The sequence below is a fragment of the Salvelinus fontinalis genome, chromosome 14 (genome assembly GCF_029448725.1).
Source record: "Salvelinus fontinalis isolate EN_2023a chromosome 14, ASM2944872v1, whole genome shotgun sequence".
In the NCBI taxonomy this organism is placed as follows: Eukaryota; Metazoa; Chordata; class Actinopteri; order Salmoniformes; family Salmonidae; genus Salvelinus; species Salvelinus fontinalis.
This window is the reverse complement of record NC_074678.1, coordinates 25,854,973-25,867,818: the sequence shown is the minus strand read 5'-3', so window position 1 is coordinate 25,867,818 and position 12,846 is coordinate 25,854,973. Positions and strand designations below refer to the sequence as shown.

Genomic DNA, 12,846 nt, shown 5'->3' with positions numbered 1-12,846 from the left:
TAATTTGACTAACCTTGATAAGCTTCATCAGATGACAGTCCTATAACATCAGGTTATACATACACTTATGTTTTGTTCGAAAATGTGCATATTTAGAGCTGAAATCAGTGGTTATACATTGTGCTAACGTAGCACCTTTTTCCCAGAATGTGCGGATATTTTTATGGCACTCAACTATTCTGACCAAATAACTATACATAAACGTTACTAAAAAATACATGTTGTATAGGAAATGATAGATACACTAGTTCTTAATGCAATCGCTGTGTTAGAATTCTAAAAATAACTTCATTACGACATCCAGCTTAGGTATAGCGAGAGAGTACCCAAAATCTGGGCGCAAACGACTATTTCACATGTTCGACAGATATATGAAATAGCATCATAAAATGGGTCCTACTTTTGATGATCTTTCATCAGAATGTTGTACAAGGGGTCCTTTGTCGGGAACAATCGTTGTTTGGATTTAGAATGTCCTCTTCTCCAGTCAATTAGCACGGAAAGCTAGCAAAGTAGCGCGAAGCTCTCCTTCCTGAACAAAGGCACACAACACAACACGCCTAACGTCCCGAATAAATTTCAATAATCTAAAAAAACTATATTGAAAAAACATACTTTACGATGATATTGTCACATGTATCAAATAAAATCAAAGCCGGAGATATTAGTCGTCTATAACGGCAGCATTTCAGAAGGCAAAACCAGGTCCCTTCACGCGCTCTCCAGAAAACAGGAAACTGGTGACACGTCATGCCGAGAGCTTTTATTCGACCCCAGATCAAGTTATACACTCCATTTCTTCTCTCACTGCCTGTCGACATCTAGTGGAAGACGTATGAAGTGCATGTATACTGATATATATGAAGCCCATTTATAGGCAGGCCCTAGAACAGAGCATCGATTTCAGATTTTCCACTTCCTGACAGGAAGTTTGCTCCAACTTGAGTTCTGTTTTACTCAGATATAATTCAAACGGTTTTAGAAACTAGAGAGTGTTTTCTATCCAACAGTAATAATAATATGCATATTGTACGAGCAAGAATTGAGTACGAGGCAGTTTAATTTGGGCACGATTTTCCCCCAAAGTGAAAACAGCGCCCTCTGTCCTCAACAGGTTAAATCATCACCCGTTTGGCGAAGTTGAAGTAGACTGTGATTCGATGATAAATTAACAGGCACCGCATTGATTATATGCAACGCAGGACAAGCTAGTTAAACTAGTAATATCATCAACCATGTGTAGTTAACTAGTGATTATGTGAAGATTGATTGTTTTTTAGATAAGTTTAATGCTAGCTAGCAACTTACCTTGGCTCCTTGCTGCACTCGCGTAACAGGCGGTCAGCCTGCCACACAGTTTCCTCATGGATTGTGTAATCGGCGTCCAAAAATGTTGATTATTGATTGTTATGAAAACTTGAAATCGGCCCTAATTAACTTCTTATGGCTGCAATCTCGCTACCAGGATCGATATGACAACAGCCAAATTCAAACAGAAATCTCATAATTAAAATTCCTCAGACATTCATGTGTCTTATATCATTTTAAAGGTAATCTTGTTGTTAATCCCACCAAAGTGTCCAATTTCAAATATGCTTTTCAGCGAAAGCACTACAAATGATTATGTTAGGTCACCACCAAACCACAATAAGCACAGCCATTTTTCCAGCGGAAGATAGCTTTCACAAAAAACAGAAATAGATATAAAATGAATCACTAACCTTTGATTATCTTCATCAGATGACACTCATAGGACTTCATGTTACACAATACATGCATGTTTTGTTTTATAAAGTTCATATTTATATAAAAAAATCTGAGTTTACATTGGCGCATTACATTCACTAGTTCCAAAAACATCAAGTGATTTTGCATAGCCACATCGTTTCAACAGAAATACTCATCATAAATGTAGATGATAATACAAGTTATAAACATGGAATTACAGATATACCTCTCCTTAATGCAACCGCTGTGTCAGATTTCAAACAAACTTTACGGAAAAATAAACCATGTAATAATCTGAGACGGAGCTCAGAACAATAGCCAAATTAGCCGCCATGTTGGACTCAACAGAAACCAGAAAATACATGATAAATGTTTCCTTACCTTTGATGAACTTCATCAGAATGCAGTCCTAGGAATCCCAGGTCCACAATAAATGCTTGAATTGTTCAATAATGTCCGTTATTTATGTCCAATTAGCTACTTTCTAATTGTTTACCAAACGCCCTAACCAAAGTCTCAAAGCGCGTCCACTATAACGTGACGAAATGTCACTTCGCTGTCTCCTTCGGCCCCCCTTCACATTAGAGTCATCAGACAAAGTTCTATTGACGGTTGACATCTAGTGGAAGCCGTAGGAAGTGAAAACACATCCATATCTCAAAGTATTTTCAATGAGAGCTTGGTTGAAAATCTGGCACCGCCAGAAAATATCCAAACAGGAGGTGGTTGCCTGCCATATGAGTTCTGTTATACTCACAGACATAATTCAAACAGTTTTAGAAACGTCCGAGTGTTTTCTATCCCATACTAATAATAATATGCATATATTAGCAACTATGACATAGGAGCAGGCCGTTTACTCTGGGCATCTCTGTGCACCTTTCATCCAAGCTACTCAATACTGCCCCTTCAGCCATAAGAAGTTAATCAGCCATGCCGATTAATCGGTCGACCTCTAGTTTCCACTTCATAATAACAGCACTTACAGTTGACTGGGTCAGCTCTAGCAGGGCAGAAATTTTACGAACTGACTTGTTGGAAAGGTGGCATCCTATATAAAAAATAAATAGAGTAGCACACTCATATATATAAAAAAAACACCAACGATTCGTCATCACTGTGCCTTCTTCACTCTATTTTTATAGCTTTCAGTTTATTCGCTGTTAGTCAGCACCTGTACACTAAATAATTAGCTCTGGGTGTGCACCAGTGCTTGCTTTTTATTAGAATATACCATAGGTATGACAACAACAAAAAAACGTTTACTGCTCTAATTAGATGGTAACCAGTTTATAATAGCAATAAGGCACCTCAGGGTTTGTGGTATACTGCCAATATACCACGGCTTAGGGCTGTATCAAGGCACTCCGTGTTGCGTCGTGCTAAGAACAGCCCTTAGCCGTGGCTTTTAGGTTATATACCACACCCCCCTTCTGTCTTATTGCTTAAATATAGGCTAGCCTACCTGTATGTATAGGTCCTAACAGTTGGCACTGCTGCAGTTCAGAAACAGCACCTGCTATTTAAAATACCTGCTGTATTCAAATAAACATGAATATGTCTCATGAATATGACTTTTCTATTGTGTTATTGACTGTACGTTTGTTTATTCCATGTGTAACTCTGTGTTGTTTGTGTCGCACTGCTTTGCTTTATCTTGGCCAGGTCACAGTTGTAAAGGAGAACTTGTTCTCAACCGACCTACCTGGTTAAATAAAGGTGAAATTTAAAAAAATAATTAAAAAAATGTACTGCACCTAGGGGAATAGCGTGCAGGTGCAACCAGCCACACAGTAAATCTGCTCCCAACCATGGTACGTTTGAGGGTGCTGCAGACGAATGTATATGTAGAGGAGGTTCAGTAAACTGAGACCTGAAGACTCATTGTAGAGTCTTCAGATCTAGCGACTAGGCATTAGCTCAGCAGGCTGACAGGTATTGAGTCACACAGCAGTCTGATATCCAGTCAAGTTACTGTAATGTACTGCCTGTGTCCTGTTGTAACATTCCTAGGGGACAGACAGACAGAGCCTTGCTAAGAGACTCTTCTTGAAAAGACAGGATATTGATCCATGTCTGACTGGATAAATCAATCATCATTATTGATTAGATCTATGTCATCTTATATCATCATAACTGTTCATATTTATATTAATGATGTGAAATGGAGATCAAATAACATGCAGAAGGAGGAGGGGAACTGATGAATGAATGAAGCTGGGATGTTGTGTGTGAATGCGTGCTTGCCTGTGTGTGTGTAGGAGCGTGGGCGGTTGTTGACTGTGTCTGAAGTCTGCACAGAGATATATATTTTTTAAACTCCATGTTGCCAATGACGATGGCATCAGCCAGAAAAAGATGAAGACACAATTAGTAAAGCTTCACGATCATTATTTGGCTGCCATTGAGAATACTGATATCCAACCCCAAACAGGTATGACGATATGAGATTTAGCACCTGCTCCAGAACGGAAGGCGGGGGGGGGGGGGGGGGGGGGGTTGTGACGTCATGCTCAACTGGAAGTGCTCTAATTCTCTCATATCAACCATGCACTGAAATAGCACAACACCATCTCTCTCTCCTCTGCACATCACAATGACTCTGGTTTCAGTGTCACATTCCACCACCCTCCTCTCTCTGTCTGTGTATCTCAGTAGTTGGTTCCTTTCTCTCCCAACCTCGCGCTTTCTACCCCTCAGTGTGTGTGTGTGTGTGTGTGTGTGTGTGTGTGTGTGTGTGTGTGTGTGTGTGTGTGTGTGTGTGTGTGTGTGTGTTTCTCAGTACCTCTCGGTCTTCATTGTTTACAGAAAGGGACTGGATAGGCGTTAGCTTTACCAGCTTCACCAGGTCCACCCAGGCAGCCATCCAATGGGATGAGATGAGGTTAGGCTAACTCTATGTTGGGTAACAGATGTAATAACACACTAACTGGATTATCTTTGGAGAGGATATACACTACTGGTCAAAAGTTTTACAACACCTTCTCATTCAAGGGTTTCTTTATTTTTACTATTTTCTACATTGTAGAATAGTGAAGACATTAAAACTATGAAATAACACATATGGAATCATGTAGTAACCAAAAAAGGGTTAAACACACACATTAACTTATTGCGACTATAGGGGGTGCTGTTTCAAATTAGCATCATTGTCTCTACAGATGAAACGGCTTCCTACTCAATTCTTGATCGTACAATATGCATATTATTGTTATTATTGAATAGAAAACACTATCTAGTTTCTATAGCCGTTTGAATTATGTCTCTGAGTGGAACAGAACTCTTTCTACAGCGAAATCCATGACAGGTTTTGCGAAGGTCTGAGAGCGAAGCTCTGATCTCAGTTCAGTTTAAAGGGGTGTGTATGTCCTATGGAACGACACGAACTGCACCCGCCTTCCCCTGGATGTCAGTAACCAATGAGAAGTGGAATGGGCTTCCTACGTAGCTCTCAGAGGTTATAAAAGACCAAGGAGTGAGGTACGCCTTCTTTTCGACGTTGAACTTTACGCAGAGAGAGACCCCGGGATGCCATTTTCGAACGCTCAGTAATGAACTTTAGATATATCAGTCTGTAATTTAATTTGATATAGGTGTTAGAAACATCATAACAAAGCTATTTGAAACCGAGTTATATCAGATTATGCGAGTATATTGCTATTTTTCGGAATTTCCTCAGTATTGCGTAATGAGGATTTGGACACGTTAGCTAATGTTAGCAATTGTTAGCTATAGTTAGCTGCTATATCAGAAGTTGAATGCAACGTTTTACAACCAAGCAACGATTCTTTTGGACAAAAGTACCACTTGGCCAAGATTCCGATGGAAGCTCGTCGAAAAGTAAGAGCTATTTATGATGTTATTCCATTTTTATGTGGAAAAATGTTAACTCAATAACGGTAAATAGTGACGCCGCTATTGCGGCACTAGTCTGTCTGTAACGCACACTGTATGTCTAGTAACGTTAATTTTAAAAATCTAACTTAGCGGTTGCATTAATAACTAATGCATCTTTCATTTCATGGCCAACCTGTATTTTTTTAGTCAAGTTTATGAATAGTTTTCGATAAAAATAGTTGTATTATCATGATGCTGCCGGGCAGATTGCTTGAGTAGTTGGACAGTATTTCCATTGTGTAAGCACGATTTGTGCCGCTAAATATGCACATTTTCGATCAAACTCTATATGGATTGTGTAATATGATGTTACAGGAGTGTCATCGGAAGAATTCTGAGAAGGTTAGTGAAAAAATTAATATATTTTGGCAATGTTGACGTTATCGCTCTCTTTGGCTAGAATCTATGCTCTGGTAATGTTTGAACATGTGGTATGCTAATATAACGATTTATTGTGTTTTCGCTGTAAGACACTTAGAAAATCTGAAATATTGTCTGTATTCACAGGATCTGTGTCTTTCGATTAGTGTATGCTGTGTATTTTTACGAAATGTTTGATGATTAGTAATTAGGTAATACACGTTGCTCTATTTATTTATTCTAGTCCATTTGTGACGGTGGGTGCAATTGTAAACTATGAAATCTACCTGAAATATGCACATTTTTCTAACAAAACCTATTCTATACCATAAATATGTTATCAGACTGTCATCTGATTAGTTTTTTTCTTGGTTAGTGGCTATCAATATCTTAGTTTAGCCGAATTGGTGATAGCACCTGATGGAGTAAGAAACTGATGGAGTTAGAAAAGTGGTGTCTTTTGCTAACGTGGTTAGCTAATAGATTTACATATTTTGTCTTCCCTGTAAAACATTTAAAAAATCTGAAATGGTGGCTTTATTCACAGGATCTGTATCTTTCATTAGGTGTCTTGGACTTGTGATTTAATGATATTTAGATGCTACTATTTAATTGTGACGCTATGCTAGCGATGCTAATCAGCGTGGGGGGGGGGGGGGGGGGGGGGGGGTGTTTCCAGATCCGGGGTAGAGGCTCGTTAGAGGTTAAGAAGACATTCCACAAATTAACTTTTGAGAAGGCATACCTGTTAATTGAAATGCATTCCAGATGACCACCTCGTGAAGCTGGTTGAGAGAATGCCAAGTGTGTGCAAAAGGTGGCTATTTGAAGAATCTCAAATATAAAATATATTTTGATTTGTTTAACACTTTTGTGGTTACTACATGATTCCATATCTGTTATTTCATAGTTTTGATGTCTTCACTTCTTATTCTAGAAAACCCCTTGAATGGGTAGGTGTCCTAAAACCTTTGACCGGTAGTGTATATCCAGCCTGCCTGGTCACAGTACCCATTATTATCACACACACACAAAGGAATTGTGCTGGGCACATACACACATACAGCTGGGACAAAGGCTATTGTACTGGTGGAACCAAGACAGGGCCAGGAACCTACTTCTCCATAACGCACACGCTCACACACGAGAGAGAGCTGACTTCTGTATCAATTTGCTCTCCTCTTCTTATCAACTTTTGGGAAGCACAATTTAGCTTTCAATCGATTTGCTGTTTGAGACTGAAGAGATGTTTAAGTGTGCATTGAACTCAGCTGTTAGAGTTACCTACTGGGAGACTAGGTCTACACTGACTGTACAAAACATTAGCAACACCTGCTCTTTCCATGATAGACTGACCAGGTGAAAGCTTTGATCCCTTATTGATGTCATTAAATCTACTTCAAATCAGTGTAGATGAAGGGGAGGAGACAGGTTAAAGAAGGATTTTAAAGCCTTGAGACATGGCTTGTGTAAGTGTGCCATTCAGAGGGTGAATGGGCAAGACAAAATATTTAATTGCATTTGAACGGGGTATGGTAGTAGGTGCCAGGCGCACCGGTTTGTGTCAAGAACTGCAACGCTGCTGGGTTTTTCACGCTCAACAGTTTCCGGTGTGTATCAAGAATGGTCCATCACCCAAAGGACATCTAGCCAACTTGACAACTGTGGAGTCAACATGGGGCAGCATCCCTGTGGAACGTTTCAACAACTTGTAGAGTTCATGCCCCGACAAATTAAGGCTGTTCTGAGCGCAAAGGGGGGTGCAACTCAATATTAGGAAGGTGCTCCTAATGTTTTGTACACTCAATGTACATCTCAACATTGTACAACAGGGCTCCGACCTGGCCAAGATAAAGCAAAGCAGTGCGACACAAACAACACAGAGTTACACATGGAATAAACAAACGTACAGTCAATAACACAATAGAAAAGTCTATATACAGTGTGTGCAAATGAGGTAAGATTAGGGAGGTAAGTCAATAAATAGGCCATAGTGGTGAAGTAATTACAATTTAGCAATTAAACACTGGAGTGATAGATGTGTAGAAGATGAATGTGCAAGGAGAGATACTGGGTTGCGAAGGAGAAAAAATATATATATATGGGGATGAGGTAGTTGGATAGGCTATTTACAGATGAACTATGTACAGGTGCAATGATCTGTGAGCTGCTCTGACAGCTGATGCTTAAAGTTAGTGAGGGAGATATGGGTCTCCAGCTTCAGTGAATTTTGCAATTCGTTCCAGTCATTGGCAGCACAGAACTGGAAGGAAAGTCGGTTCTCTGGAATACCTGCTGGAGCGCGTGCTATGGGTTGGTGCTGCTATGGTGACCAGTGAGCTGTGATAAGGCAGACTTATAGATGACCTGGAGCCAGTGGGTTTGGCGACAAATATGAAGAGAGGGCCAGCCAACGAGAGCATACAGGTCGCAGTGGTGGGTAGTATATAGGGCTTTGGTGATCAAACGGATGGCACTGTGATAGACTGCATCCAATTTGCTGAGTAGAGTGTTGGAGGCTATTTTATTAATGACGTCTCCAGAGTCAAGGATCGGTAGAATAGTCAGTTTTACGAGGGTATGTTTGGCAGCATGAGTGAAGGATGCTTTGTTGCGAAATAGGAAGCCAATTCTAGATGTAATTTTGGATTGGAGATGCTTAATGTGAGTCTGGAAGGAGAGTTTACAGTTTAACCAGACACCTAGGTATTTGTAATTGTCCACATATTCTAAATCAGAACCGTCCAGATTCAGTTTATCAACCAGCTAATTACTAAAATCAGGTGCGATAGATTATGGTTGGAGTGAACAGGACGGTAGCTCTCGTGGAACAGGGATGGAGAGAGAACTTACAGGACGGTAGCGCTCCAGGAACAGGGTTGGAGAGCCCTGGCCTACAGTGTTTTGCTCTCCTTCCATTCCTCGTCTCCTCTCTCTCATCTGCATCTATCTGAAAGCAACAGCACATATGGTGGACACCTTCCGGCCAACGACTGCTTTCACCGGCCTAGTTTTCCCTATTCACAGCAGTACGATGGGAGACAAGGAGAAGATTAAGGAGAGGAGACAGAGGAAGCTACACACAATTGAGACACACTCTAGCTATATATTGTGTGAATCAGAAAAGAGCCAATGAGAAGGAGACACCGGTATCTATTGAGACGCAGCCACACCTTTCTCCCTCTCCCCCTGCACTTCAATTTCCTCTCCCTCCACTTTTATTACTGCATCTCCCCATACCTCTCTCTCTCCCTCACTTAATCATGACTGTCGCATATCCCCTCCTCCCCTCCCTCTTTCTCGTACTCCCTTCCACTGTCTCTCTAATCAAGACGGTCGAATCACCCCTCCCACACTCCATCCTTTCTTTACTGTCAATGTCAGACATTACCCCCACTCTCTCCCAACCTCCGTCCAACTCGCTCCTCCATCTCATCCACAATTTCTTTGTCTCACCCGTCCCCATCTCCACCAACTCCCTCTCGTCCCCTCTGGCCCTGGTCACCAGCCACCCAGCAACAGGGAGATTCATCACAGAAACCTAGCAGCCACAGCATGCCAACACACACACCTTAGATGACAGAGATGGAGAGTTGGCTGGTGGCTATAATGACCTCCAGTACCAAAATTCTCTCTCTCTCGCTCCCAGCTGGCTAATCATTAGCTGAGAGCTCCACTACACAGCAGTATGGGGACACAATTAGCCAGGCCTGATCAAAGACTCATGGACTGTAATGCACACAAACATTTTATCTTTCTCAGAATTTAGACCAGACTGACAGACAGAAAGACAGACAGAGGGACACAGACAGGATGGATGGACAGACAAACAGGCAGACAGGTGGCATAATATTGTAAGAAGATCACAGTAGCAGGACTGTCTGCAGAGGTACTGAGGGGGGGCATCACACAAAAATGAGAACAGAAGGATGGTGAAGGGGAGATAAGAGAAAGAAAATAAAATGCCTAGACAAAGGCAAATAATGCAAGAGAGAGCTAGCGAGACACAGGGAGCGAGAGGGAGAGATGGATCCTGCCATCTTATTGACCACCAGCATTGTGCAACATGGTACAAAAATATCTCCTCTGTCCTCCTAAGCACTGAGGACACAAACTGTCACCAGGCTCCAGCACACACTTCATCAAAACTTGCCTTGAGGTTTGTGTTCTGCTGCATATTAAAAAAGTGAATTTGTGTGCGTATGGTATCTGTTTTATCATGCCTATCAAGCCCGGGCATTCCCTGTGGTGGTATATACGGAACACACATACATCAGCTGCTGTGGATTCATTAAACAGCTTTAGATGTTCTAGATACTGATGATGAATCCTACCACTTGCCAGCCAGGCAGTCAGTCTGTGACAGATGAAGAGGAATAGATACAGTGTGTGTATAACATGTTAGGAAGATTAATGTGGACAGAAAGCATAACTCTCTACATAGACTACTAGAAATTACATCATCAGAGAAATAATCTCAAATGGGCAGACACATGCCATAGAAATAAAGGCATTTAAAATCCTAGTATAGAGTGCCTTGCCTCTTCTCTTTCTGTACAATCATTCAAATGTATTTATAAAGCCCTTTTTACATCAGCCGATGTCACAAAGTGCTATACAGAAACCCAGCCTAAAACCCCAAACAGCAAGCAATTACATTCTGTTACATTCTAGACCTCAACATAACCAAATAGTACTTAGTTCTACTTTATTTTATTTTATATTCTGCACTGTATACACAATGCACTCCACTCTACCCTTTTCTTCTAGCCTACATTCAGTCACAACAACCTTCACCAGAGTAGTTTGGATGATATAGTGCATCACACAGACAGGGTGAGAGGAGGACAGATGTGTCACCCTGAGTCAATTATACAGAGAGACCAGCCCTCCAATCATAGCTATTGGTTTAGATTAGTCAGGGGTATTGGTGTAAAGTACTTAAGTAAAAATACTTTACAGTACCACTTAAGTAGTTTTTTGGGGTATCTGTACTTGACCCTACTATTTATATTTTTTGACAACTTTGACTTCACTACATTCCTAAAGAAAATTATGTACTTTTTACCTGACCCCAGGTAAATTGATTACTTTGCAGGACAGGAAAATGGTCCAATTCAGCACTTTTCAAGAAAACACGTGGTCATCCTTACTGCCTCTGATCTGGCAGACTCACTAAACACGAATGCATATTTTGTAATGATGTCTGAGTGTTGTAGTGTGCCCCTGGCTATCTGTACATTTTAAAAACAAGAAAATGGTGCCGTCTGCTTTGCTTAATATAAGGAATTTGAAATTATTTATACATTTACTTTTGATACTTAAGTATATTTAGAACCAAATACTTTTACTCAAGTACGATTTTACTTGAGTGACTGTCTTTTTACACTAATGGTGAGGGGAATACACAGGCAAGGGGACAGAATAAAGACTTGCTATTGTTGACGTTTCAGCTGCAAAGACTAGCTGGTCTCATTCAGTGCAAAGACAAAAAAACAACTTGTTTGTTACACCACGGTTAGCTGATAAACTCATGTCATGATACTGTATATGTGGAAAGCTATACCCCCTACCATAACTACCCCATTGAAAATATATTCTTGAAAAACACGTCTGGCTACACACATTTGATATTTTGATTATACTTGTTTGATTGGTGAATTTGTCCATAGATTAAGATTCTTACCTTTTCCACGTTTTCCACTGTGAAGTCGTGGGCATCTGGCGTGGTTGTTATTCTCCCCGATGTCTCCATGTTAGCCCAACCGGTCTGTCTGTCAATAAAAGGCGGAGCCGCTTCTTTAGCTAGCTAGCTGACTGTCTAGCTTGTTAACGAGGTACAGAACGTGGCACTAGTCAATTGTCTGTAACCACGATTTGGATGACTGGCTCTTCTGTGTTAGGTAAATATTTTCAGCTTCCGAAGCTAAACCTTGTTAGCTGACCGGCCTCTGTGGGCGCCGATTATTCTGTATGTCTGGGGACAAGCTAGCTAGCAAAGCATCTTGTTACCCTCTTGAAAATGTGTCTATAAAGACAACCTACGGAGGTAGTTAAACCTACCGTTTTAATTCATATCCAAACCAGCGTTGGCATTCGAATTGTGTGTTACTGGCTAAATATCCAGTATATTGTCTCTGTCTTTGCTACGACGGTAGAAATAATGCAGATGCTGCCAGTTCCCAGCTACCGACTTCAGCCTCTGTAACGTCACTGTCCCCACAGCCAATGAGAAGCTATTATGCCACTTATCTTTCCCTCTGCCACTGCCCTGCTTTCAAGCAGTGGCCGTTTATAAAGACAAATTATGAGGCATTAAAATTGTATGAAAATCTTTCATGGTATATGTTTCACGTATGTTCCAGTCTTGAATTTTAAAGTCTATAGTAGTGATATACATTTGCATTGCCCTATGCAGAGCCATATATTTCACTCTTATGGTATTCAACATCATGGATGTTTTGCATTTATTTCCTAACAATACATAGGCAAGATAGACTACCTAAATGTTGATGAAACGGTGACAGAAATTCACTCTATCTGACGTTGCTTGCACGTGGCAAGACGAGAGGGGTAAAGTCTATGGATTCTCGTCGCTTTGTAGATTGGTTTACAGTGCAATAGGGCCTCTTGGTGGCTGTTTGAAAACATTGCATACATTTTTATTACAGTAAAACGCCCTGTTATGTCATAGCCAGTTATGTCCGTTGATGACAGGACAGTAGTCTTCAATTTCCTTGGTGGGAAATGCAATTTAGTTGATCAATATAATATTTTTTAGATATGATTTGTCAATATGACTATATTTCTTGTCAGTTGAAAGAGACAAACGAAATAAACAATTTTCTATCCAGAGAGCCA

The 12,846-nt window shown here is 40.6% G+C and overlaps 1 protein-coding gene across 2 annotated transcripts in view; it reads right to left on the bottom strand.

Annotated features, from left to right (window-relative positions):
* The window catches only part of ipo13b (importin 13b), a 49,049-nt gene extending 36,856 nt beyond the window's left edge, over positions 1 to 12,193 (bottom strand). For both annotated transcript variants that reach the window (XM_055861068.1, XM_055861069.1), the window contains exon 1: positions 11,672 to 12,193. In XM_055861068.1, coding sequence (XP_055717043.1) covers positions 11,672 to 11,740 — 69 coding nt within the window. In that variant the 5' untranslated portion in view covers positions 11,741 to 12,193. The remainder of the gene's footprint in view (positions 1 to 11,671) is intronic.
* Between the last annotated feature and the right edge of the window lie 653 nt (positions 12,194 to 12,846).